This window comes from Labrus bergylta, chromosome 10 (genome assembly GCF_963930695.1).
Source record: "Labrus bergylta chromosome 10, fLabBer1.1, whole genome shotgun sequence".
NCBI classification, from domain to species: domain Eukaryota; kingdom Metazoa; phylum Chordata; class Actinopteri; order Labriformes; family Labridae; genus Labrus; species Labrus bergylta.
The window spans coordinates 30,172,613-30,198,513 of NC_089204.1; the positions used below are offsets into that span (position 1 = coordinate 30,172,613).

General features: G+C 45.5%; 2 protein-coding genes across 2 annotated transcripts in view; both read right to left on the reverse strand.

Moving 5' to 3' along the window:
- Window positions 1–122: 122 nt before the first annotated feature.
- Window positions 123–16,955, reverse strand: ism1 (isthmin 1). The gene is made up of 6 exons (XM_020655596.3): window positions 16,035–16,955; window positions 7,307–7,522; window positions 5,127–5,397; window positions 2,847–2,990; window positions 2,646–2,735; window positions 123–1,459 (listed from the first exon to the last, which is right to left on the reverse strand). Exons 1-6 carry the CDS (start codon window positions 16,170–16,172, stop codon window positions 942–944), a joined length of 1,377 nt encoding a protein of 458 aa, XP_020511252.1. The 5' UTR covers window positions 16,173–16,955; the 3' UTR covers window positions 123–941.
- Window positions 16,956–21,789: 4,834 nt separating this feature from the next.
- sptlc3 (serine palmitoyltransferase, long chain base subunit 3) overlaps window positions 21,790–25,901 on the reverse strand; it is a 37,388-nt gene continuing 33,276 nt past the window's right edge. The window contains exons 10-12 of the mRNA XM_020655597.3: window positions 25,431–25,566; window positions 23,789–23,918; window positions 21,790–23,698 (exon numbers count right to left, since the gene is read on the reverse strand). Of these exons, the coding sequence (XP_020511253.2) occupies window positions 23,585–23,698; window positions 23,789–23,918; window positions 25,431–25,566 (380 nt within the window). The 3' untranslated portion in view covers window positions 21,790–23,584. The remainder of the gene's footprint in view (window positions 23,699–23,788; window positions 23,919–25,430; window positions 25,567–25,901) is intronic.

Consider the following 25,901-nt stretch of genomic DNA (forward strand, 5'->3'; position numbering starts at 1 on the left):
TAGATGGACTAGAGACACTAGAGAGTTAGAGGAACATGGAGAAGAGGATTTAATAGAATGGGACCTTTAAAGGTTTTTTGGGGGGGCCCTTTATGGTTCTATTTGATTAATAGGACAGTGGATAGAGTTTGAAATCCAGACAAAGATTTATTTATAGACTTAATATCTCAACAATCTTTCCATACACATAAATCCACACATTCTTTTTTACACTAAGTGAAATCCTCACTTGAGAGACGGAGCAGAGTTTGAGCTCGAGAGGACTCTCAAGGTTAGCATTCAGTCACTAGAGAATCAGAAACCACAGTCACAGCTACAACTTAATAAATACTTTACAAAAATAATGCAGGATTTTTTTACAATGATCTGCGTCACAGACACGAGGTGACTCGGATGTAAATCAGCGGTAACAATTAAAAGAATGTGCATGCTAAATAAACTCACAAGCGTACATGACAACCTGGATACTCTGCAGAAATGGAAATAAAAAGGGATGACCCCGTTCTTTATCCCGTCTGCCCTCACACTAACACATTCCTGAAGGATCGTTTTATTCTATCCCCAGAGGTCGATCAGATTCACAGAATAAGACAAACACGATCCAAACATTTCTAGATAACAAAGTTCCCTTTTTTTTTAAGAATAAAAACTCCCTTTAGTGAGTGGATCATAAAGAGTTATAGTTACCGACAGACCGTTCTTTTTTTAGAGGCATGTTTTTATAAAATTAGAAAATCAAAGCAACAGTTTCGTTCTGGATGTTTCAGGAAAGTCCAGAAAAGTTCCTGGTGAGAAAGTGAGCGTTCTGACTCTGTGGGTTTTTTAGTCCTCTTGGTTCAGAGGAGCGTGAGTCTTTGTCCCTCAAAGTTCTTGATATGAAAAATGGTTCCAGCCTCTTTCTGAGAGCTGAATATTTAAGCAGTGTGTTTCCTCCTCGCCATCTAGAACTCCCTCGCCTCCTCAAACTGTTTGTAGTAGTCGTCGTCCTGCGGGTTCTCGGGACACTTCTGCCCGTTGTTGGGCGGTCTTGCCTGGTTGTAGCGGCTCCAGTCTCCTTTGCAGACGATCCACGGCAGGATGTCCACCTTGTAGTGCAGGTCGGCCGAGAACTCGGTGCTGATGAGGTTCGGCGTGCCGGCCCCTTTGCCGCGCGTGATGAGCTTCATGCTGTCGTCGTAGCAACAGTGCTGCGCCGCCAGCGTGGTGGACTCCAGCGTCAGCATGGAGCGGATGCAGTAACGCGCCGTCGGCTTGTAGATCTCCAGCTTCTCTTTGGGGCCGCTGGCGTCCTTCCAGCGGAAGTCGCGGCGGGTGAGCGGGTCGTGCACGTCCGCCGTGCTGTATGCCACCTCGGTCGGGTAAGAGCAGGGGCAGCTGGGGAGGTCGTTGGCCACTTTGGTCATGTACTTCTTCAGGAAGTCGCTCTTGCAGTTCATCCAGCGCTCGCAGCTGTCCGTGTCTGGAAGAAATGAAATCATTTTTATGAATTCTACATTTTCATCCAAACAGAGAAAGAGAAGAATCTGCACCACAACGCAGGAAGTGCTGATGTATTCAGAAAACACCTGAGGCTAGCTAAACATGCTATATGTTACTTTTTTCTTTAGCTCTATTTTAGCAGCATATCTCTGTATCTGTTTTTTTCTTGGAGCACAGCCAAAAGTGAAACACTTTTTGGTATTTGCATCAGGTAAGAGATCAAACCTGGCCTCGCTTTGCTTAGCTTAGCATCACTTTCTGCAACACTGCGGCTGAAATATGTGGGTGCAGAACTCCCACACTTTCAACATTCCTCATGCAAATTCTTTGTTTCTTTTTCCGCTTTGTCTTAAAAAAGTACACACCTTAGAAACTTTGTTCTGGGTTCTTTACGTTCATATTCACACAAAAGCTTTGAGTTCATTGTCTGTCATTTGATGAAGGATGAAGATGACAAGGGGACAGAGTGACTCAAAGTCTGTCACTGTGAATATACATATATGTATATATATATATATATATATATATATATTATTTAATTTAAATGATCAATACACGCACACTTATTTATGTAAATACTGTAATTGACATCTTAATTGACCCATCTGTCACATAACTGCATTTTACTTCTCATGTTACTTCAGCATCTTTTGCACTATTCACCACTGCACTGTTTCATATTTAGTCATGTAAATATTAGTCTTTTCTTATTCTGTTTATTGTTGATATTTGATGTTGTACCTGTACATAAGAGAGCACAGTTCACTGAAGTTAAACTCATTGTGTGTGTAAACATACCTGGACAATAAATCGGATTCTGATTCTCAAGTCGATGGAAAGCAATGACTTGTTTTCCCTTCCGGTGAGTGTGGGACTCTAATTTCACTTTCTCTCTCTCTCTGTCTTTAAAACACTGAAGCCACTAGAAGCTGTGATGTGTAACATGAAAGTCGGCGTGTTTACTGGGTTGGCTAGGACAGAGAGAGAGCGAGCAGCTGCACTCTGAGGCTCTTCCTGTCTTGCTGCAACATTTTCATCTCTGCACAGTAATGGGGCGCAGGCCGAGCCGGAGGAATGCAAAGTGTGTGAGGGGGAGCGCTGCTGCCAGATGGATGAACTGTCTTTGATGGAGGAAGAAATGAGACAAGAGCAGAGCAGATTCTTACCGACACCGAAGAGCTCTGTGGCGTTGAATTCGTCTGTTCCAGCTAACAGGCTCACTTCAGTCGCCGCGGTCCTAAAGGCGTCTTCGATTCCTTTGAGAGAGATGAACGATTGGATCAGAAGAAGTTACATCAACTCTGTAACTATTTTTAATATACTTCCCCTCAAGTTTTTTTATGTCCTCTCTGGTCTAAAGTCTGTACCTGGGCAGTTGGGCATGTCACAGGTCCTGGACTCGGTGGCCGTGCAGGCGTAACCACACGACCGTGTTCTCTTCTGGTTTCCGTTTCCACAGGTGACACTGCAAGACGTCCAGTTACTCCAGTCGCCCTCTCCGTCCATGTAATCTGTCAGAGTCAAAGAGAGAGAGAGAGGTCGTCAGCTCTGATGCAGGCCACATGCTGAACTTACTCAGGCCCGTTAGCGTGCCTCACTAATAATAAGAGGGGGAGGGGGGAGGGGGCGGGGGGAGCTCAAAGTTGTCTTTGACTTTGACCCCTCAAAGCAGATACCACACAAGCCCGTTGACAGACGAACACACACACATGCAGCGACTGCGTTTGACATGTTAAAGTCGTTGTGAGCTCGTTTAGAAAAGTCATGAAGAGAAACTTTGAACAAATCAACAAAGAGATCTGACAGAGACTTCACAGCCGATAGTTTCCCTTTAGACTGTATTGATATCGTGGAGCCACCGTTTGTCGAGCGTCTGCTGCTGACCACGAGAGGTTTGTCAAACAGAAACTCCTCTGAGTGTTTTGTTCTGTGCCCGCGGCTCATTCATCAATGAGCTTATTACTCATCGAGATGGAGAAGGAGATTCAGCTTGTGGTCGCTGACTGAAGAAGTTTATTTATTAACTAAAGAAGCAGCTTGTTGAACATAGCTTTTCTCTAGTCCCTCAATTAAACAACTTTTATACACAAGGGGAGGAGTCAGCCGGCTGTCCTGGCGATGTAAACAAAGTGAAGATAGGACTCTGAAAACTCTGAAAACATCACAGACAGTGGGACTCGGGTGTTACACCCATTGTAGACAGTCATGACTCACAGAGTTATTTTCAGAGGAGATACTTGAGTTATACATTAAAGTGTGAAAATCACATAAAGACTTTAAAGATTTATTTTTGTGCCTTTAATGGAGAGATGGGACAGTGGATGGAATCAGAAATCAGGGAGAGAGAGTGAATGGGGAATGACCACCCGCTTGGAGGACTACAGCACAACCACTGTGCCACCAACGCCCCAAAATTGCACTCTTGAACCTGTTTTCAGACCTTTCCTGTTTTCAACCCAAAGCACCAATGACCCCCCCCCCCCCCCCCAGGAGGTGAACACTTTCTTCTCTCCAGGCGCAGCGGCACACAGGACACCATCGGGTTCCTGTATCTGTGATTCATCGGTTCGTAAATGGGAAGTGAAAAAGCAAGAAATCCTCTTAACTCCAATTATCATTGAGCACATCAGTGTGATGGGAATACATGGAAACGGTTACAGCAGGCTCCTCCTCCTCCTCCGACCGCGAACACACACACATCTTGAAAGCAGCTCTCCATCAATGAGGAGGATTAATGTGGGCATGTTGGGATGGAAGTATTTCTGGCCGGGCTCCAATCCTTCCTATACACCCCCCCCTGCTGCCATCTGCCCCTCATTATGAGCATTTTGTATGAATACAGGCCAGATATCCGCATCCCCCCCTTCCATGAGGGCGAAGGGGCCGGTGGCCGCTCGGAGAGAGAAGCCAGGATTTAGAAAACGTTGATAATGACCTCCTCTCAGACCACAGATGACATCGTGGTATCACTGAGTTGTGATGGATGCCTCCCTGCCTGTCCACAAATATGATCATTAGGTTTCAAACCAGGACGGTGATGATGATCAGATATTCCCGTGTGGTCTGAAATAAAGCTGACCACAGCGATAACCCAAAATACATAAAACACCAGAAAAAGGTAATAAAGTGGACGTTCTTCTCGCTGCAGTGGATAAAATGACATTCACCACAGCACACACATTCCTGCTGCACCATGTTGGTTTGGGGCATGCTACAACACGGGCCAGACGCACACACACGCACACACACACACACACACACACACACACACACACACACACACACACTGTATGACAGAGAGCGTAAATTCTTCCTCTGCAGATTTATCTGTGGGGTAACTTTTGGAGGCTTGTTGTTGAGGACGGCGTGGCAGCAGAGCGGCGCTCCTGGCCTCATTCCTGCCGCTTGAACTTTGATGTATTGAGGCGTTTTTTTTTTAAACTGCGTCACGTAGCGCGCTGCACACCGCAGAGGAATCTGTCTCATAAAAGAGTGTTAAAGGCTTCAATCAGGGGGGCTCGCCTGGGATGACTGCACTTATTATGGTGACAGCTTAAATCAGCAAATCTGCAAATTACAGATTGCGACCATCTGTGTGGAACGGCGCTAAAAAAAAAAGAGCCCATGCTGAATATTCTTGTTCTCACCATATTCACTCTGAGTCTTGCTTCCTCCCCCCACGCCTCCTCTCCTGTCCCAGTCAGCAGACGGCCGGAGGAAGTTGCTGTCCTCGCTGTTGCTCCCATAGGATCGATCGCCGTCCTCGGTCTGACGGGTGGTGGTGGAGGAGGAGGATGGGGAAGAAGAGCGAGGCCACCAGTTCCTCCAGTTAGGAGACGCCCAGCTGGGTTTGCTTTCCTTACGGAGCCCTTTTTCTGGCTCGTGGCCCTCCAGTCCGTCCACCACTTCGATGGTCACCTGCATGAAAAAACAAAATCAGTTTAAAGGGAGAGATTATTTGAGGTTACTAAATCCCGCCTGAAAAAAATGTATGTCTCTCTTTTAGTTCACATATTCTGTAAAATCCTCTTCTCCATGTTCCTCTAACATGTGTCTCTAGTCTACAAACCCTCCAATGATGAGAAAAGTCCATCCTCTCCGTCTCCACTTTTCAGAAAATGTGTGCTCAAACAGGTCGTTTGGAGATTTTCCCTTCATGACATCACAAAGGGCAGTAGCCCCTCCCCCAGGTGGGTGACACTCCCACAGCTAGGTGTTTGTTCTGCCCTCTGAGTCTGCCTTCTCACCGTAAACAATAGGACATGGAGCGAGAAAGACCAAGTACACCTGAGCCCTTCAAGAGAGGGGGCGTGGTCAGACACAGCTCATTTACATATTTAAAGGTACAGACACAGAAACAGCCTGTTCTGAGCAGGGCTGAAATAGAGGGGTTTATAGACATGATCAAATACAGGATCAGAGTGGATTTAGAACAAGAAACTTCACACACATGTTTTGAGGAGCTCTGGGACCTATTTACACTGAAGAAGAGGAGGAGGATATGTCACCTTTAAAGTTAGTTAGAATCACTGCAGAATGGATCACAACATGTTTTTAAAGGACGAAGCCTGAGCGCTGATGCTAGATGTGTTCCTACAAAGCTGTAAGGACTTTGTTACGGTGCTGTTGAGGAATTACAATCTGCACAGCGCTACTTTATTCAGAGCAGATATAGTATTCCTTTCTTAGTCCACTACCATCAACAGAATGAAGTGAAATGTCGGTGGAAATTTGGTTTCTCTCTCCACAGCTCTTTTTCAACTGAACAGCTGAATACAGTTTTTGCTGGAAGAAAAAAGCGCCAAGGGAAAGAGCGCTTGGCCTGCCAGGTGAAGTGGGGAACAGTATTTGCTTTCCTGAAGTGGCTTCAGTATGTTTTGCTCCATGCCCTGTCCACAGCTGCACTACGCTTTGATTCTGAGTCTTAACTTCTCCAAATACGCACCGTGCTGACCGCCTCTTTAGTTTGTGATCGATCTCGATTGAAGAGAATCTGAAATCCTCCTTAAAAGAAGAACAAACTGTCCCTTTAAAGCCCAAATAGATTCATAACCCAAAAACCTTTTGCAGCATTTTCTGACAGATAACAAAATCTGGTGCCTTTCAGTGACATCCACCGATGCCCCTACACACAAACCCCCCCTCCCCCCTCTCTGTCCTCACACATGTGCCTCCCAGATGGGGGGGGGGGACCCTCACCCCCTGCCCCACACTCGCCCTCCCACCTCTTGGGCTCTCTCCACCTAAACACAAAGTTCAAAGGGCTACTCAGCCTCCTCCAGACCATGAAAGCCAGATGAATCCCAGGATCAAAGACACCCCCCCTCCCCCCTCTTCTCCCACAGCCTCACGCCCTTGCTCAATCGGTTGCTCCGCTCTCTTCCCACATCTTGAGATGTTAATACACTTTGTTCCTGCTCGGATTTAGAGCGCTGATGCTCTCAGAAACGGAGAGACCCCCCCTCGCTGGATCAGACAGCAGAATGATTTAAACATGGCAGCGGTTTGCTCGGCCATCTGCGAGGGGTTTCGACCGCACATTTCCATAAGCTGTCGTCTGTCTTCATGCACATGGGGTTAGAAGCGAAGCGTCGCTGGTTAGCGTGTGCCATTCAGCTGTCATGATGACGGACGTGCGGCCTCACTGTCTATCTGAAGCTTTTCTACGAGTCAGGAAGTGTGAAAGGACACAGAGGGAGAAGGAAGCGGGGGGGGGGGGGGGGAGGGGGCAGTGATGTTCACCAAACTGTTCTCCCGCTTCCTGTTTGCTCTTCCTGTCTGCTGTGCATGAGTAGCCATGAGAGAGTGAAAGCATCACATGACTCACCTGTATGTTGGGGTTCTGTCCGTTGATATCGGCTTTGGAGAGGTCGGGGAAGTTGTGCAGGTCGAGGAGGAAAGCGCCCGGGCCGTCTCGGTGCACGTTGCCGCCCTGCGACCAGGGGAGGGTGGCGGGCCGGTGGGTCAGCCGGTGTTCAGGACCAGATCTCCGGTCTTCAGGAGCCAGCTCGGCTGAGGAGCTGCTCTTCTCATTTATATTGTTCTGCAAACGAGAGAAAGAACAGTCAGTTAGTATTTGTGCATTCAGAATCAGAATCGTTGGTTTGCAAGGAATTTGTTTTGTTTTTGATTTCTAACAATAAGACGAGACAACAACAACATGAAGAGACTTACAGAACATTTACATCATCACCTCTTAAAATCCACCAGATTGGATTCACTCACTAGTGACCTCACAAACTAAAAGCTCACTAGCTGCTTCAAAGTTTAACCCAAAGGTTTGAAATTTGACCCTGAAATATGTGGTCAATTTCATAGTTGGAACAGAAAACATGGCATCACTGGTGGAATCTGGTTTATGATACAACTCTACAATTTATTTAGCAGACGCACTCAAGGATCTAAAGAGGAGGAAACAACGTCAGGAAGAGCAAACGATCAGCTTTTAGTCTGATTGGACACACAGGTGCTGACAGGAAGTGACCAGAGGCAAAGCACAACATGGACAGCTGTTCTTGAGAGCTCTAATCAGTATAGAAACCATCTTAAATATCATCATCATGAAGGCCAGAAGTGTTAAAAACGAGCTGGGTCTTTATCTTTTTCTTAAAGGTGCAGAGGGACTCTGCAGATCACATGGAGTTTGGTAGTTGGTTCCACCACCGGGGGGCGACAGAGGAGAAGAGTCTAGTCAGCGTCTTAGGACCCTGTTGTGAAGGTTGGATCAGACGCCTTTCATTGGCAGAGCGTAGTGGGGGGAGGGAGTGTAGACCTGGATCAGAGAGGTAAAGTGAGGAGGAGACGTTTCTGTGTCTGTTTTGTAAGCGAGCAGCAGATTTAAATTTGATGTGAGCAGTAACTGGGAGCGGGTGGAGGGAGATGAACAGCGGAGAGACGTGTGACTAGAATCAGATAAATACACTTTTGCAAAGTAGAGCATGTTGGCCTCATATTCAGTCTGTCTATCTGATTGCACACTCCTTCATCACAGGCATTTAGATTTAGAGAAACCGGCGACAGATCTTTAAAAATGGTGATTTTTAGGAGGGGTGAAGACTCAGGTCGCTGTCTGTCACTCTGCATCTCCCCGGCCTGCACACTCAGCAGTAACATTTGATTGATCCCTCATGTTGACATGGAGGTCCACGTGGCCGTGACCTCTGTCATAAATCGTGCGGACAGGACAGGACTTTTGGACGAGCCGGAGCCCAGAATGTAGGAGCCACTGTGTGCACCGCTGTGCGTCTGTCTGCTTCTACAAAAATACAAACCCGTCTACAGCGAGCGTTCACATCCAGAGTCACAGCTAGACTGTATATTTTTAACTGACAGAGGGACGCTGCCTCTTCACCATGGTTATATGATGTGGACATTTTTAGCATGTTCTGCTGCTGCCTGGGAGAAATGTAGGACTGATGGTTTTCCCGCTCTAAGAGCTATACACAGAAACCGAAGCAAACATTGCAAAATAATTACATCTGCCTCGTCGCAGACAGAAAAACATTTGGTCCTCTGACAGGACGGGGGGTGGGGGGGTTGTAAATCCGTCCCTGAAGGACAGTTGAGGCATATGTCCCCTGTCAGGTATGCACAGAAGGAACAATTATTCCTCAATTGGACAGACAGCCGTAAGTAGTCGGCAATCATCCGTTCTGGGGGTGGCAGAAAATAAGATCAAAGGAAGCCATCAATCACGCTGCTTGTTTTCTTTCTTCATGTCCCGTTTCTAACCCTCCCCTGTGTTTTTGTGGCCGCGCCGGAGGCCTGAGAATATGGCAGCAGCTCCGAGCGGCTGCGGTGGCCAGTCACAGACAAAGTGTCAGCTCAGCCACATTGTGGTGGGCATAAAAGCCCCCAACGGAGCTGTTTGTGTCCGGCCAAGGTGCACTCTGGGACATTATGGACGCTGTAAATGGAGCTGCACAGCGAGGGAGGGACGGATTATAAATGTACATGTAACTAAAAGTCAGACGCAGAGGGAGGAAGAAGCTGCAGAGACGTTCATTAATGCACTCTCAGAGAGCGATACGAGTTTCTGCTCAGCTGTCAGACGGCCTCTCTTAGATTCTTATTCAGTTTAACTTTATAAATATGTTTTAAGGGGAGTCTTAAAAAGGCCACTAGTGGGTGAGAGATGAATGTTGGGAGACTGAAAAAGCCCGAGAACCTCCATGAAAAAATCCATGCAGCTTTAGGCTCTGACAATTTACAAAAGCCCTCAGCGGAGAAACATCCATAGAGGTTATTTGACCCTGTTTTTCTGTGATCACGAGTACATTTGGGTTGATGTTCTTGTGATTCAAATACATGGGCCAGACGTGGCCATCAAACAGGCCGAGGGGGGGTCCGGCACCGTGTAGTTCCTAGAACAATCTTCTTGAAATGGATTGGTTTAGGATTCTTTATTGATTCCGAGGTGAATTCTTTTTAACTCGAGATAAAATTACATTCAGTTGACAAGCCTGAATAAATGTTGTATTTACTTTTTCATTTTTTTTAAACCAGTAGGAATGTTAAGTTAAATCCTTGATGTATAAATCTCTTCCTATTCTTATTTTTGATATTCTAAGTGCTTATTTATGTATCTATTCTTATATTGTTTTATTTGCTCTGATAACCTGCTGCTGTAACACCACAATTTCCCAGTTTGGAATCAATAAAGTCATTCTATTCTATTCTAAAAACGCTAATTTCCATGTGACATCCCAAGGTCAAAAGATAATAAGTTGAGACCTCCAGAAAACAAATGAAATGTACTCATCATCACAGGAAGACGAGGCAACAACCCTCCGGTGTTTAAAATTTAAGCTGATGCATGAGTGTAAAATCCTGCAGGCTTGTTGCACACTTCTCTTTCTCTGCATCTCCAATTTATTAGAAAAAATCACAACGTCTCGATCCCTCTGAACGTTATATGACAGAAAGAGTACTGTGCGGGAATATTTTTATTTCACAGTCTTTATTTCATCAGCAAAGGGAGACGAGATGGGCGATATGATCTTCACTTTAACCACTTTTTAAAAATCAAGAAAACAATCTTCAAAAAGTCATCTGTTGGAAAGAACTCAATCTGATAAACAACTTTAACAACACCGCGAGCTGACAACAGACACATGATGCCTTTCACAGAAACGACAAACTTTCACATCAACATGTCTTCATGTTTTAATCGACTGTGATTACACGACTTCCCGTCATTAAGAGGAGAAAGACCAGAGTGTTCTGCGTTTCCCCTTCAGCCACCAAATACCAGAGGGAGAGAGGTTATTTTTTTTATTGTAGATAAGATGACGAATTCTTAATGAGAATTTATGCTCCAAATCATAAAATATGAGGCAGAAATAAGTTCCCACTTCCAACCACAAATGTGTTTCCCATAACCGAGCGATTACAGAAAAAGGTCATTTAAACATCGTTTTTAAATGTGAACATCACAGGAGCCTCTCTGGGTCCATCACGGCCGCTTGTTACCCTTTGAGACGTCCGCGTGATAACCTCGTCTTTCATGTTCCCCAGGCCTTCTGAAGTCACTCAGCGGCTGTAATTAAGCCGCACAGAGGGAGCGGGGGCCGACACAACAACACCCCTCAGCTTCAGTCACAATGAGAACACTAAATAACTACGCTGCATTAATGTGTGTTTGATCTCTTCCTCTGCTTTGGACTGCAGACCACACAAGCTGCTCGTCCCGTCCAAACATTCACAGTTTTTATTCTTCTGATGCTGCAAACAGTCATTTTCAAATCTGGAGCCAAAACATCACAGCTACCGAGGACAGGCATTCACTGCAGTTTCCCACCGTCGGACTGTGACGTGTTTCCATTCACATAAACAGTCATTGAAGGAAATTCCTCCTGGGCTGCAGCCAGGGGCGTGTCCAGACTTTTCAGACTGGGGTGGCCCAACAGGGGTGCCCACTTTGTGCAAGGGGGGCCTGAAGTTTGTGTGCACACACATGAATTAAGTATTTATTGTCGGCACTCATCTCATCGACTTTTAAGAAACACAAGATAACGGCAACATGTTCATCGTCTCAAGGACTCAAAACAAAATGTACGTCCAAAGTCAGGATTTAAAGCCCCGCCTCTGGGAAGGCGAATAGCCAATCATAGTTAGGGATTTTGGGGGTGACACCTGGGGTGGCCAATAAGATTTCAAAGGGGGCCCATGCCAGCCCTTGGCTTTGCTCTGGACACGCCCCTGGCTGCAACTAACAATTATTTTCGTGATTGGTCAACTGCTGATTACTTTTCTCATGAAGTCTATAAAATGTCTGAGAGCGCTGGAAAATGTTCGTCATGACTTTGGGGGCGGGGAAGGGAAAGGGCGATTCTGTCACTGCCCCGAGCTCTGGAGTAATCTACCTCTTAGTACGAAGTATTCCCCTTCTTGAGGCATTTTTTTTAAGACATGCAGCAAAGGTCAGAGGTCACATTCGACCCTGAGGGCGCTGCGATGAAGACTTCACTGCCATAAATGAAGGTTCTCTGTATCTATTGTTTACAGTCTACTTATTGATGGTAGTGGGCGTGTTCACTGTACATTTTTTGCGGTGATGGCGTTCATCATATGGACAAACTCTCACCTGATCATCTTAACCGTAATCTCGCTCAAGTCTCGAGTACAGATCAAAGTCATCAAACACTTTCTGAGGGATGTGATCGATCATGGAGATCACACTGCTGACGGCAAACACCCGCTAAAACTCTCTGCTCCTCCTCATCCTCCAACTTCTCCCACCTTTCAAACGCCATCACCATGGCAACCAAATTTAATGGAGGACGTCACACCTACTAGGAGCGAGTTGTGGGATTTGTGGTGTAACTCCTGGTGCAACACCTTAAACTCCGCCCTGAATTTAAAAAGTTAGATTCAAACTAGAGGACGTTAGAATGCACGCAGAGCTGCTGCAACGCCACGCTGACCCTTGAACAAAGTGAACAAACTCATTTAAAAGTGACATCAGCCGCGCTCTCCTTTGATGGCGAGCCGCTCCACAGTCTCTGGCGCTCATCTGAGATCTTCCTCCAACGAAGAGCACGCTTTAATTTGGAGATCAAAAGTGACACGCCATTCCTCCGTTCATCTGGGGGGCCTCCCAGGATGTCACCCCCCCCCCCCCCCCCCCCCCCCCCCCACCACCACCACCACACCCTCCAAAGCAATGAATGAACACTTGCACACACAAGCTACCCCCTTCACAGCCCCCCCCCTTCCTCACAGTATCGCTTCTTCTTTTCCCGCTTCCCCCGTCTTTCACTTTGTGCGAGCTGCTTAAAGGGGCATGACTCCATTTTCAATTGGGAGCAGCTCAGGGGTCCTTCCCCCCGGGGAGGCTGGCAGGAAATGAAGGCGGTGCACATTGTGCCAGATGCCTTTCAGCTCCACACGAGTGAAGGTGGAGGAGAAAACGATCCCCCCTCCCCCCTCCCCCCCCTCTCCCGTCACACATCACACACCGGGTGTATGGATGTGTTTATTTACAGGATCAGAGTCAGAAAATCACGATATTAACGAAATAAATGCTTCAAACGGAACCTCTTGGGACGTTTCAGTCGTCAACTTTTTGTTGAATTTTTCATTTAAGATGAAAAAAAAATGGCGCCACTCTGAGAAGGATCTTTCAACAGGAGCGATATCGCTGAAATATTTCAACTCACTGGAGGCTTAAATGTAAATGTTCTTGAGCTTGTATATTTATTTTCTAGTCTTCTGACTCCTCAAAATTATTTTACACCACAGGTCACACTTAAACATTCACACAGTGATGGTAGAGGCTGCTGAGTAAAGAGTCCATCAGTATTAACTCATCCATTCACACACTGATGGTAGAGGCTGCTGAGTAAAGAGTCAGTCAGTATTAACTCATCCATTCACACACTGATGGTAGAGGCTGCTGAGTAAAGAGTCAGTCAGTATTAACTCATCCATTCACACACCACCGACAAAGCAGCAGGAGCAACTTGGGTTTAAGTGCCAAAGGACACATTGGACATGTGGCTGCAGGAGTTTGGGATCGAACCCCCAACCTTCCGGTTGAGAGACGATTCTACCCACTGAGCCACAGCCGCTCCTTAAGAGAGAGCAGAGCGTATAAAAGGCTTATTAGCAGCGGTTAATCCTGCTGATATGATTGGTTGATACAGGTTTGAACCCTCAGGGACGAAAGCTGTTTAAAAAGTGGAATTCTGAGATATTTAAGATCTCTGCACCACATCAGACCAGACGTTCATAATGAGCATTAAAGGTGCACTATGGAGATTTGGTAGTGAAATTGGAAAGTTGGAGAAGTGAAACAATTCTGTGCTATATTTTCTGAACTAAATACACAAACTGTATTCAAAGGAAGTATGAGTCCCTGGAACTCTGTTTTGAACTAATTAAGCGACCAGGAGAGTTTGTTTTGGGCCCCCCACCATAACGTCTCATGTAGCATTTTATCTTCAAACTGTTCCAGGGACCAAATTTAGAGTCTAGAGTTATGAGAATATAGCATAGAATCTATACATTTCTCCAACTTTCATATTTCTCTACCAAACGCCCTATAGTGCACCTTTAAAAAAGAAGAGAAGCCCAGTGGTTAAAAATTAGGATGAATAATTTAGTACAACATTGAAATGTAATAAAAACATCATACGGTGTGCAATCAGGGACAAATGAGCTGCAAAAGCCCAACAGATTAAAATTTGGAGAAACAAGATGCATGGGAAAAGTTCAACAGAGAAACAAAAGATACAAATCGAACGAGCCACAAATATTCTAGCAGCGCAAAGTTAAAATCTGAAAACTCAGAAAGCTGGTGGCAAAGTGGTTAGTGCGTGCGCCCCATTTATGGAGGCTATGGTCCTCCAAGCGGGCGACCCAGGTTCGACTCCAGCCTGTGGCTCCTTTCTTGCATGTCATTCCCTACTCTCTCTCCCTGATTTCCAACTCTATCTTCTGTCCTGTATCTCAATAAAAGCCACAAAAAGCCCCCCCCCCCCAAAAAAAAGAAAGCACATCCAGACTTATCAACTGATCACAAAACACAACGATTTATATGGGCCTCAAATGTCAAATCAAGTTACTTTTTTGTGTTTTTAAATTTAATCTTTTCTGAATTTGTAGCCCGTTTCTCCTCGTCTTCTTCTGTGGTGATGAAGGGCCTCAGACCGATCACTTCCCCCTCTCCTCTTCAGGTGCATTGAGGAGCTGCATCCTGTCATTTGTAATTCTGTGAATAGCATTTTTAAATTTGACACCTCGAAACGACAAAACACCCCCTGGGCCGTGACAAGCCCCGCCAAGAGATGACATCACGGCCTTCAGTGGCTGACCAGTGAAGCAAATCCGCACATAGTCTGAGCATTCATGAGCAGGGGGGGGGGGGGGGGGGGGGGGGGGGGAGGAGGAATCAGTGCTTTTCTCCACATGGGGCACACGAGGCAACATCAACCTCCTTCATCACAAAAACCTTTTGGACATCAGGGATGTTGAGGTTGGAATGGGCGGCATGTGTTTAGTATTTTCACAGCGACTCCTCAGGAGAAGCCCCTCCCCCCTCCCCTCCCTCCGTCCTCATCCTGCTCATCCAATCCTGCAACATTTGGCTGTCTGACAAATATTCGATAAATTCCTGGAATATTTCCTCAGCTTTGCAAGTCCTAATATCCAACCAAACACAGAGCTGCTGTTGCATGGACCCAGTGATGGCAGCGATACAGGAGATAAGAGAAATTACCCCCCCGCACCATCCTGTGTGAATTCTTTCCATTCATTTACCTCCAGTGGAGCCCTAATAAAAGGGGTTTATGAAGGGACACCAGTTCCAGTGAGCAGAAGTATTTATCATGAACAGAGCATGCTAAATATACATCAAAAAGCAGCCGACACTCTCTGGAGAAGCCTGCTGATCCCAGACCCTTCTGAGGCCTCAGGTCAGGATTCAAAGCTCTTGTGGAGTCTTTGTGTTTGTGCTGATGTTAAAACAGGTTATCTGTTAAAATGACATTTCATAAAGACAAGTTCATTAAGAGGACCAACATGTGAAAAAGGGTCATTTAAAAAGAGGGCCGCCCCTGTCCCCTTACTCTATTATATGAGAGTGAGATTAAATAAATTGGACTTGATTTGTGATCTGCAGCAGGGCAGGAGTCGGCTTGATGCCAGACTAACAGGCCTTGGGGCAAAAGTGGTTAAAGTGGGGAGGAGGGCACCTTGAGGGGCTCGGCTCTGACCCTGCGGCCTCATCCACTGAAAGCTCGGCTGACAGTGATGAGCACATGATGACAGAGGAGTGCCTGCAGCTAGCATTTAACCCCTGACAACAGGGAGGTGCGGGTGAAGCAGGGGGCTGATCTCTGACCCTGCCTCATCCTCCTGTCCCTCTGCCGGCTCCCTGGGGGGACACCAGGGAGCTGTATGTATGTCAACAATCCCCACAGACACACAGGGTTCCAGGGGAAACGAGGCTTTATGTTATCTGACTCAGAGGCTCATATGAGCGTTTTATCAAGCACATCTGTGACCAGAAGACACCCCCCCTCAGCTATCATCTCCAGCGTCTGCTCACTCACCTCTGAGAGTGCCGCGTCCTGATCCAGGCTCACAGTCTCGTTCCCCTGCGGCAGCGGGGTGCTCCGCAGCACCGTGATGTGTAAGGTGAGGAGTAGGAGTCCCAGGAGCAGCAGCAGTTCCGCCGCCAGACGCACCATCCTCTTGACGCGGCCGCTCTTTAGAGCCTGCGGTGTGACCGGAGCTCCGACTCCGCCTCCTCCCGGTGCAGAGACTCCGATCTCCGGATCCGCCGGGGACGAGGAGCCGCAACACCACTTCGGAGCCACTTCGGGGATCACAATTGCAAAGATGAAGGGAAAAGGGTCGAAGAGAAGGGAGACGAATACTTTGAGGGGGGGAAATGTTGTAGATTAAATCCAGAGGGGTTTCTTCGTAAACTGAGAGATTGTCCCGAATTCAGATGACCCCCTTTAACTGGTTGATCATTAAGATTGTTTTTAAACCAAATTGGCTCAGATTTAATTCTTTCAATAAATACAAAGCTCTTCAGGGCAGATCCAGCGCGCAGTATTAACTCTTCCCCCTCTTGTTGCGCCCTCTTCAGATCTCCAAACTCAGGAAAGTTGCAGTCCGGTCTCCCCTCCACATTCTCAGCCTCACACTTTACTTTTTCCTCACTCCTACTTCTGTCGCTTTACGCACTTCTCGTTTCGGCCACATTCTGCGCTTTCCACCGCGTTTCTCGACGAGTCTGCCTCTGGAGAAAAAAAAGTAGGCTACAGGTAATTGAAAAAAGAAGAAGTAAATCTTCACAGTAAGGTCGAGTTCAAAAACAGTCTTCGTCCATTCTGCTGCGGATCGGGAGCCCAGATAAACGGAGACTGTGACTTCTTACGTGCGTCTCTGACGAGTCCTGCTGGAGGAAACAAGTCAAAGCATATCAAAGTACGGCTCACTGAGACACACGCTGTTCTTGTTTTGCGCTCTTGAGGTGGTTTTATACTCTACGCCCCTGTGCTGGCGCCCTCCCCCTGGTTAACTCTTTCGCCCCTCTCACCCTGAAGAGGAGTCCCGTGTGAAAGTTTGGCTGAGAAACATCCTGAAAGTGTATTATTCATTCACTCCATTTACTTTTGCAAATTACTTAAATATAAGAACTTTATAGTCACAGGGCCAAACAGAAAAATGTTTAAACCCCCAAACCTTTAAACTATCTTCTAGAACATTATGTCAGATATGCATGTAAATAAACAATTAAAGTCGGCTTACACCACGGATGACGTTAAGCCATCCGTACACGCTTCTATTATTGCAAAAAATGTCTCTTTATGGACACATAAGGGACCCCCCCTGCAATAACCTGAAGTAACCTCGGTGGTCCCGGGAGGCGCACCGTGCACACAGGCGCGTCGTAGCGCAGAGGAAGACACCCGGAGGCGCGCCACAGGAGGTCTGCCTCTCCCAGCAGCAGCCTCTCAGTCTGTGGTTAAAAAGCTGCTACGGAAGGTGCGGTAACACTCCGTTTAAACAAGACAAATGGTGCGTAATGTGATTAGCCCACGCCAGGCTCTTTATTGTCCGCTTCAAAGGACAGAGAGCTGTGTCAAATTACGCACCAGGCAGGCGAGGATGCTGCTGCAGCTTCAGCGTGGGATGACAGTTCAGTGAAGTCAGAGGCACGGCAGAGACCGAGCAGCTCATATCATCACCTTTGAAGTCAGAGATTCAGTGTTTGCACAAGTGGGACCAAAATGTTACAGGAGATGATGAACAGGATCAAATTACCTGGTTCAATTTTGACCTGAATATGGTTTGAAAGGCTGTGGAAACTTGATCAAACATGCTGATATTTTACTTGTATGTGAGAGTTTGCATGGTTTTGCCTCCTTCCACACTTAATGATAACAATTAGATGAAACAATAAGCATATGTTATGCAATTCTGAAAGTTTTTCCTTTTTGTTGGACTATTGAAGCGACTCTAAACTCTGCATGAAAATATGTTTTCAGAAGGCGATATACTTCATTAATCCCGCGAGGGGAAATTCAATTATTACACTCTGTTATTGGGGCATACTACACACACACAGGCTGAAATACACACATGCACCAACAGGATCCTATGTGCATGCTCAAGGGTACCTCGGCAGTGCTCAGGAAGTGAACCGGCACCTCTCCAGCTACCAAACAAATTTCCAGACTTGAGAAAACCAATGAGAGCTTGTATACCCTTGTGTTTCTTAGTGAGACAGATATGTCAAATATAATATCTTCAGCATAAAAAATAGCTTTGATTTTGTGAAGTGCACTCATGTTTGTTAGTGGACGCAGATAAAATGAAAACAAAGAGGTCCAAGAATACTTCCCTGAGGTATCCCATTTTATAACACGAGTCTGTGGAAAATAAACAGCACTACTGAGTGAGAAAAAAATGTCTTAATGATAAATATGAGCAAAAACACGGTCACACATTGGCCTTTTTATTACACTTTCTGGTAAAGGAAGAAGGTGCAACTTTTTAATCCAGTAGATGTCATCCTTGAGCACCAGCATGAAACCAAAACAAACTGCTGTTTGGCCACACCTCCTCCATACTAAAGCCTCCGCTCTCCTCCAGAGACACACCTCCAAGCACTCTCCATAAATGAGTCAAGCGCAAGCGGTGGACAAAATAGTCCTTGGCTAAAGTATAATACAGTATAATCACCTGTGTCCTGCATTGTTGTGTTAGCATGCTAATGTTAGCGCTCTTTAGTTAGCTTGTAGCTTCATTGGAATGAACGTGATCTAAAAACTCTTACTAACATCCAAATAATCAGTGAGTATGTTCTTCTTCTCTCTAGTTCTTGACTAAAACAGCTTTTATACACAAGGGGAGGAGCCGGCCGTCCCGTCCATGTAAACACGGCTCTGACAACAACACAGCCAGCGGGACTCGAGCTTCTCCCTCATTGTAGACAGTCAGGACTCAGAGACACATTTACACAGGAGACACTGGATTTATGATATATTTATGTGGAAAATATTGCACCTTTCCTTGAATATGTTACATCTGCTTTGCATATACTTTGAATTTCCCTCGGGATCAATAAAGTATCTATCTCTCTATCTATCTACCTTCATTGTACTTTTCCGTTGAACAACGATCTGACCAACTGAATACACAAAGTAGCTGTACCATGCTAATCTGCTCTTTGTCTGTTTCGCTTCAAAAGTCACCCTCCAGAACATAAACCTCTCCTTCTAAATGTAAAACAGAGAGCACAGAGAGAGAGCGGCTCGCCGGCTCTGGACACAGTGGAGGACATCAAAGGCGTAGCAGAGGATCCCCCTTCAGAATAGAGGCTACATGCCATTCCAATAAGTGCAGTGTATTTGGATCTGCAGTTCAAAAGAGGCTGGTGCAGGCAGGCAGGCAGGTCTCTGGGGGCTTCACCAGCAGTAGTCTGCTCGCACAGATGTTTTGAATGCCAGCAGAGACCATTTGCCACTTCTGCTGAAACCTGGGGCAGTTAGACGAGAGTGAAGGGAAGTTTGACAAGTCACATGTTTCCCATCTGGACTCACAGTCAGTTCTTATACATTCATCTCACTATGTTTCATTTGCAGGTTTGGATCTGAAAACTGTAGAAAACTAGATGCACAAAAACTGCAGTTCCTCAAATGGCCACTTGAGGCTGGTTAAAAAGTGAGGCAATCCTCATTTGGTTCCATGCTAAAATGTTCAACTTTACAGCAGAAATAAACACTTTTACTTCCTGGTAATTAAAAGGTTTGGCCTCTTCTTTTCATCATTACTTTATTCATGACAAATTGGGGGTGTGGTCTCTTTAGTCATTTACAGATATCTATTTCACAGCAGCGTTGTAATGAAGTTCTGCCGTCATGACGCCATTTTCCTTTTTGCAACTGCAACAGAAGAATATCGGTGTCCCAGTGTGGTTTAACATGGCTTTACGGTGTTGTGTAAATAAATAGCAGGAGCTTCACATACACACACACTCAGGCATGCACACACACATGCTCTGTACCGCCATGGCGGCTCCAAAACTCAACATCATCACAGTGTCCCCCTCATTACGCCTGAGTTACTACCTCCGATAGTGGATCAGGGGCGCCTGTCGGTGTAACCGAGTATTAAAAAACTAACTTAAAGGAGCAGTATGTAACTCTGACACCTAGTGTTTAAAATGGGTACTGCAGTCCAGATTCTAAACATTATAGAGAGCTGTCTCCCCCCCTCCTCTCTATAGTGGATGCTCACTCAGGTCACCATGTGGTGGACTCTGAAGCTTCAGTGTTTATCCAGCTCTGCATGGGTCTGTAAACCTTTCTGTGTTCTAACCTCTCTCCATTTTTCAAAAGCATCTCCAATATTGATCCTAGTTTGAGCACGTTTCTGCTCGTGGAGCTTATTAGAAACATGCAGAGGCTTTTTAGGTCGGGTACAATCACTTCTATCTGAACCACTTCTCTTGACCGCTTCCATCGCTGCAACACCTGTTGACCTGATAACTGCTCTCATATCTGACAAACCGAGGGGACGCCTTAAAAGCACCTACCTTCTCTGGTCCAAACAAATCCAGAGCATTCAGGAGCAGAATCTAAAGTTAGAAGGAGGACATACTGGCTGCTGCATGTTTCCTTAATGTCTGATCATATAGTAAGCTCACTTTATCATTTCACTGATTGGACCTTTAAACACATCAAAATGTCTCCGTGCATATTCACAGCTGAGTTTTGTTCATTCATCCTGTTCCTGTGAGTTATGAGAATGAATTCATGCTTTTGAGTTTCTCCTTCCACACATCTGTCTTCTTTATAAAATTTAACAACGTTCACATTTAGACTAAAGGTGAAAGTAAACACAAATTAATAACAGACATCCCGAGGAACGCTGTGCACCCCCAACTCAACATTTGAGGCCACCTTTCCCCGTCTCCGTCTCCTCTACATCTTTATGGAGCAATACTTTGGTATGACATCACAGATTTGAGGATTAACCAAACTGTTTTCTATTGTTTCTGGCTATAGGAGCCAGATGTTACAGAACAAAGTCATCCAGTATATACAGCATATATTTCAAGGCTTCTCTCCTTTAGGGGGAAAGCAGTTTTTTTCTTCCGTCTGGTGCTATGAGTGCAGCTCCTTGTGCATGTTTCTCCAGAGGATTGCTTATTCTGATTCAAATCCAACTTGTAAAATGTTATCACTATTGTTTATGGGGAGGAAAACACACAAACATGCTAAGGTCCCGAGGGCGAACAAGTGTAGACTAGACCCGATCTGACACATTGTGCAAACACATTTATCATCCATGTAGAATCCTTCCTGTGTTCATCAAATGATTACCCCATACCACGAGAATTCACAGTTCAGCGCTAATTGCTAGGTTAGGTTTCTGTTGGCTCAGGTGCTGCATACTCGGCGTGCTTACCTTCACAACTGTTGCGCAGTGTGTGTGTGTGTGTGTGTGTGTGTGAAAAGGAACAGCAGGTCTTTAAAACATCAACAATTAAGCTGTTAAGACGCGGTGAATTCGAACAGTCTCACCACAAAACAAGCCGTAACACCTTTGTTGCTCTTCGCAGGGGTTGTTCAGATGTGGCTGCCTGTCAGAGCGCTGAATGCTGAATGATGAATGAGCTACAGCGAGGTCATGATTTACTGCTGCGTCATACCGAGGGCATTACAATGAAATGTAACAATCTAAACGTTGAGGGTGGAAACAGATCTGATTGTTTCCTCAGGTCCAAGTCTGCCAACACTTTTCATAACTTCTGTTCAGAGGAGGAATCATTCAGTCTCCGCAGGATCCTCCAGGCAGTGTTTATTTTCACACTCTTTTAACTGATAGCATGTTTACTCCTTTAGCAAGTACATCAACTATTCTAACATTTCAGATCTGCTCATTCTAAGCTTTACATGAATATATTAAAATATCAGAAAATCATGCTTGAGCACGATTGCGTTCACATCTCCCGCGGACCGTACTCAAGTAACACATGAAGTACACACACGTTTGATCAAATGAACCGGACCCAGAGAGAGCTCTTCAGTGTTCATAAGTTCTGGGGGGGGAGCCACTTCATCAAGATGGAGGTTCCAAGATGGCGTCCATGTGAAATCGCTTGTATACCCTTGTGTTTCTGAGACAGATATGTAAAATATAATATATTCAGCATAAAAAATAGCTTTGATTTTGTTAGTGGTAGCAGATAAAATGAAAACAAAAGTGGTCCAAGAATACCTCCCTGAGGTATCCCATTTGATAACACGAGTCTCTGGAGAATAAGCAGCTGAGTGAGAAAAAAATGTCTTAATGATAAATAATTTCAATTTTAGGGGGGGTGGGGGGGGAGCCACTTCATCAAGATGGCAGTTCCAAGATGGCGTCCACGTGAAATCGCTAAGTGCCAATATGTCTTCCAAGCCACTTAGAAAGTCAATCTTGGTATCAATATAAACATTTTCTGGGTCAAGGAATGCATTAAAATACCACTAGATGATTATTTGTGCCAAGATCAAACACGTGTTCATTTTGGTAATGTATTACATCATTTTCCTTGGTTCCAAGGCGGTTGGACATATTGCCACTTAGCCATTTCACATGGCTGCCATCTTGGAACCGCCATATTGATTAAGCGGCTCCCCCCCAAATAATTGAAAGCTATGGTGTCAACTAAGAACAAATCCCACATAATAAAACATTGGAGAATCCCAGAATCATTGTGAAATGTCCGTTTGCAGGATTCAAATTTTTTCTGAAAAACGGTTGGTAAAGGAGGACGAGGACTCACCCTCACAGGCGGTAAGTTTTCAGTTCAGCTGAGACGTTTACGAATAATCAGGACTTTTAGAAATCCTGTTTTTTTACATATCTAATCCACCTTCCTGTTAGAAAACACATTCATGATGCTTTCATTCCAGTTTCTTTGTTTTATTAAAAAAACAAACAACAATAAAAATCCTCACACCCTTTCTCACCGCACCAGAGGGGACCATTTCTAACCACGACGGCCATTTTGCATAAAAAATAAGAACTTCTTCATGAAGGCAAATCAAAGGAGACTCCTTACAAACAACTCTTAAAAGACGTGCACAACTTTTTCAGAACGTGTCGTCAGGTTTTAAAAACTTTCACTCAAATTAAATAAAGCGTCAACAAAAAAAAAAAAAGGTTCCAGTGTGTCAACATAGATACGAGTTAAAAAGAATAACGAGTCGGCTCTTTGGACTGAAATGTTCCACAAGTCATGATGCGAGCACAGAGGATCTAAACTCTTAAAATGTGACAGCATGTGATTTATTTTCTATATAAAAACGCGTCATATAAAATATATCAGATAATTTAATCGACTTTAAGACCTAGGAAGCGATTCTTGTGCAACAATTTCATGTTTGAGTTCACAAATATTCAGCAGTATAGTCGGAGGTCCTGCATGTTCAGAGGAGAATCACAGTGTTTCATAAAAATCAGCAGCCAATCATGTGGCTCCTCCTCCTCCGCTGTGACAAACACACGCTGTTCCTCTCCGTCGTGCGTGGGCGAGGACGCTCAGACTCTCGGGTTTGACATTGTGAATCAAAGAGGTCAAAGGTAGGTCACATCAGCTGCTCGGCTCAGACTTCTTCTCATTCTGGAGTTCGGCCCAGGACGGGTATCTCCGCCGTGAGAACTTCAGGCAGAAAGCGTCCCCGACCTCGTTGAGATGGTGCAGCACCTGAGGGCGGAGGAGACGTCTCAGAACACGTCGATACCCGTGAAGCTTTAGTGTGTGTGTGTGAGTGTGTGTGTGTGTGTGTGTGTGTACCTGGTCCAGCATGGCTTTAGTGTGGCCTGCAGACAGACAGAAGCGAGCTCGGGCCTCTGTGATCGGAGTGGCAGGAAAGCCGACCACGACGACGCCAATTTTTCTCGCCAGCATCTCGCGAGAGAAAGCCCTGCACAGAAACACAAACAGGCCTTTAAATAAAACGGGACATTCCATTTCCATTCAGTGACCCCGCCACACCGTCCGCCTCAGAATGAGGAAGCGTTCTCCACTAAAACCTCGTTATTTTAAAAAAGCCAGGAGGAATTCTGCTCCTTCAAACCCTCAAAAGTCCTCACGATGTTTCTGCGATGTGTGGTACGAATGATTTGTGATCATGTCTGCAGAGCGCCGTAAATTAAGACGAGCACGTTACTGAGGATGTAGGAGAAACTGGAAGCAGCATGTGTCTGATGACTTTTGATTTAGAGGTGAAGAAGCTCCGGTGGACAGTTTGGAGGAATCAAAAATCTTAAATATGCTCCAAATGTTACTTTAATTTGATGCAGCCGTTTAGCATATTTCAGAGGTCATTGGTACGAGTGAAGGACCTCACTGTTATAGAACGATAGAAGGATAATTAAATGATCCAAGGGGAAATTCTAAGCCTCCAGTAGCAGCTTACAAAAATGCACATGACCTGAAATATTTGTTACATCTGTCCCACCTCCCGTACAATTTATACCAATTGTACCAAGACGAGAAAACATCCGGTAACAAAAGAGAAAGGAAGAGAAGGGAATTTATTAATTGTAAAGATAAACATTAAAGTGTCCAACTGGAGGCTGCTATGCAGCTGAAAAGTGGAAACAACCTCCAAGGGTCAAAAAAAGGACAAGACCACAGACTGTAAATATGAAGGTTTGAAGCCTGAGTGGCGTCCTCCGTCTGTCCCTGCAGGGGGCGCTGGAGTCCCCTCGATGGCGGTCTCCATGCTGGAAATGCTGTCTCAGTCTAACTTTCAGTCAACATAACGACAGGCTGAGAGCTGGAGCTGAGGCGGGTTTTAAACCTCCTGACAAACCGTTACACCGCGCCCACCTGTCAATCAGGTCAGCTACACGCCTTATTGTGAATAACTCTTATCCTTCATCAAATCAAAACTGATGAGTCATCAAAACATTCACCCCCCGTACAGTGTGTGTCCATCCAGACATGAGCTAATCACACCTATTTGGTTTTTTGAACCAGGCTGTAAACATGTTCATCTCTGCTGTAAAAACAGGCTTTTTAGAATGGGTGTGTATGTGACTTCCTGTTCTTCTGCAGCCAGCCTCTAGTGGACACTTCAGGAACTGCAGGATTTTACACTTCAGCATCGGCTTCACTTTTCAAGACCGGAGGTTGCCGCTTGGACAAGACGAGTTAAATTCTACTTTTTCTTAAACCACCATTAACGTCAATGAAAACGGAGTAATGACAAATCAGAAGCTACTTTGGGAAATATATGAGAGCCCCTTCTGATTTATGCATTTGCTGCTCCTGCTGGACCTGATCAAAACCTGATGTTTTTTTCTTATGTGGTCTCAGTCCAAACTGACACAGCCTGCACAGAACCAGGGAGAGTATAGCTGCAGAATAAATATCCTGACAATCTTTCTTCCTGTCACAGTGAAAGGCTTTTTTCTTGACGTGTACTCACACAACTTTTCCGGGCATGTAGAGCAGGATGGGAACCACAGGGGAGTCGTCATTGCCGTAGATGATGAAGCCCATCTCCTTCAGTCTGGCCCTGAAGTATCGGGTGTTCTCGGCCAGTTGGCGGACCCGCCTGATGCCTGCGATTAAGACGGAGGAACATGAGTGAAGCACAGACACACTTCTTTTCCCTCAATATTTCAAACATCCCCTGCAGCGAGGGAAGCATATGTTGCTTTCACACATGCTCAAAACTCCTGAAAATTTACCAGAATGTTTCAGGATGAGCTGCATGAGTGAACCGATCTTTTCAGCACGACTTCACCTAGACCAGCCCCCCAGGAAAAATGTCTGTGAGGAGTCAGGGTGAGTAGATGTGAAGCAAGAGGTCGATTATGATGACATATGAGGCGACCGGTTGTACCATTCATTTGTTGACAATTTCAATATGTCAAATCACCTGTAGCACCTGATA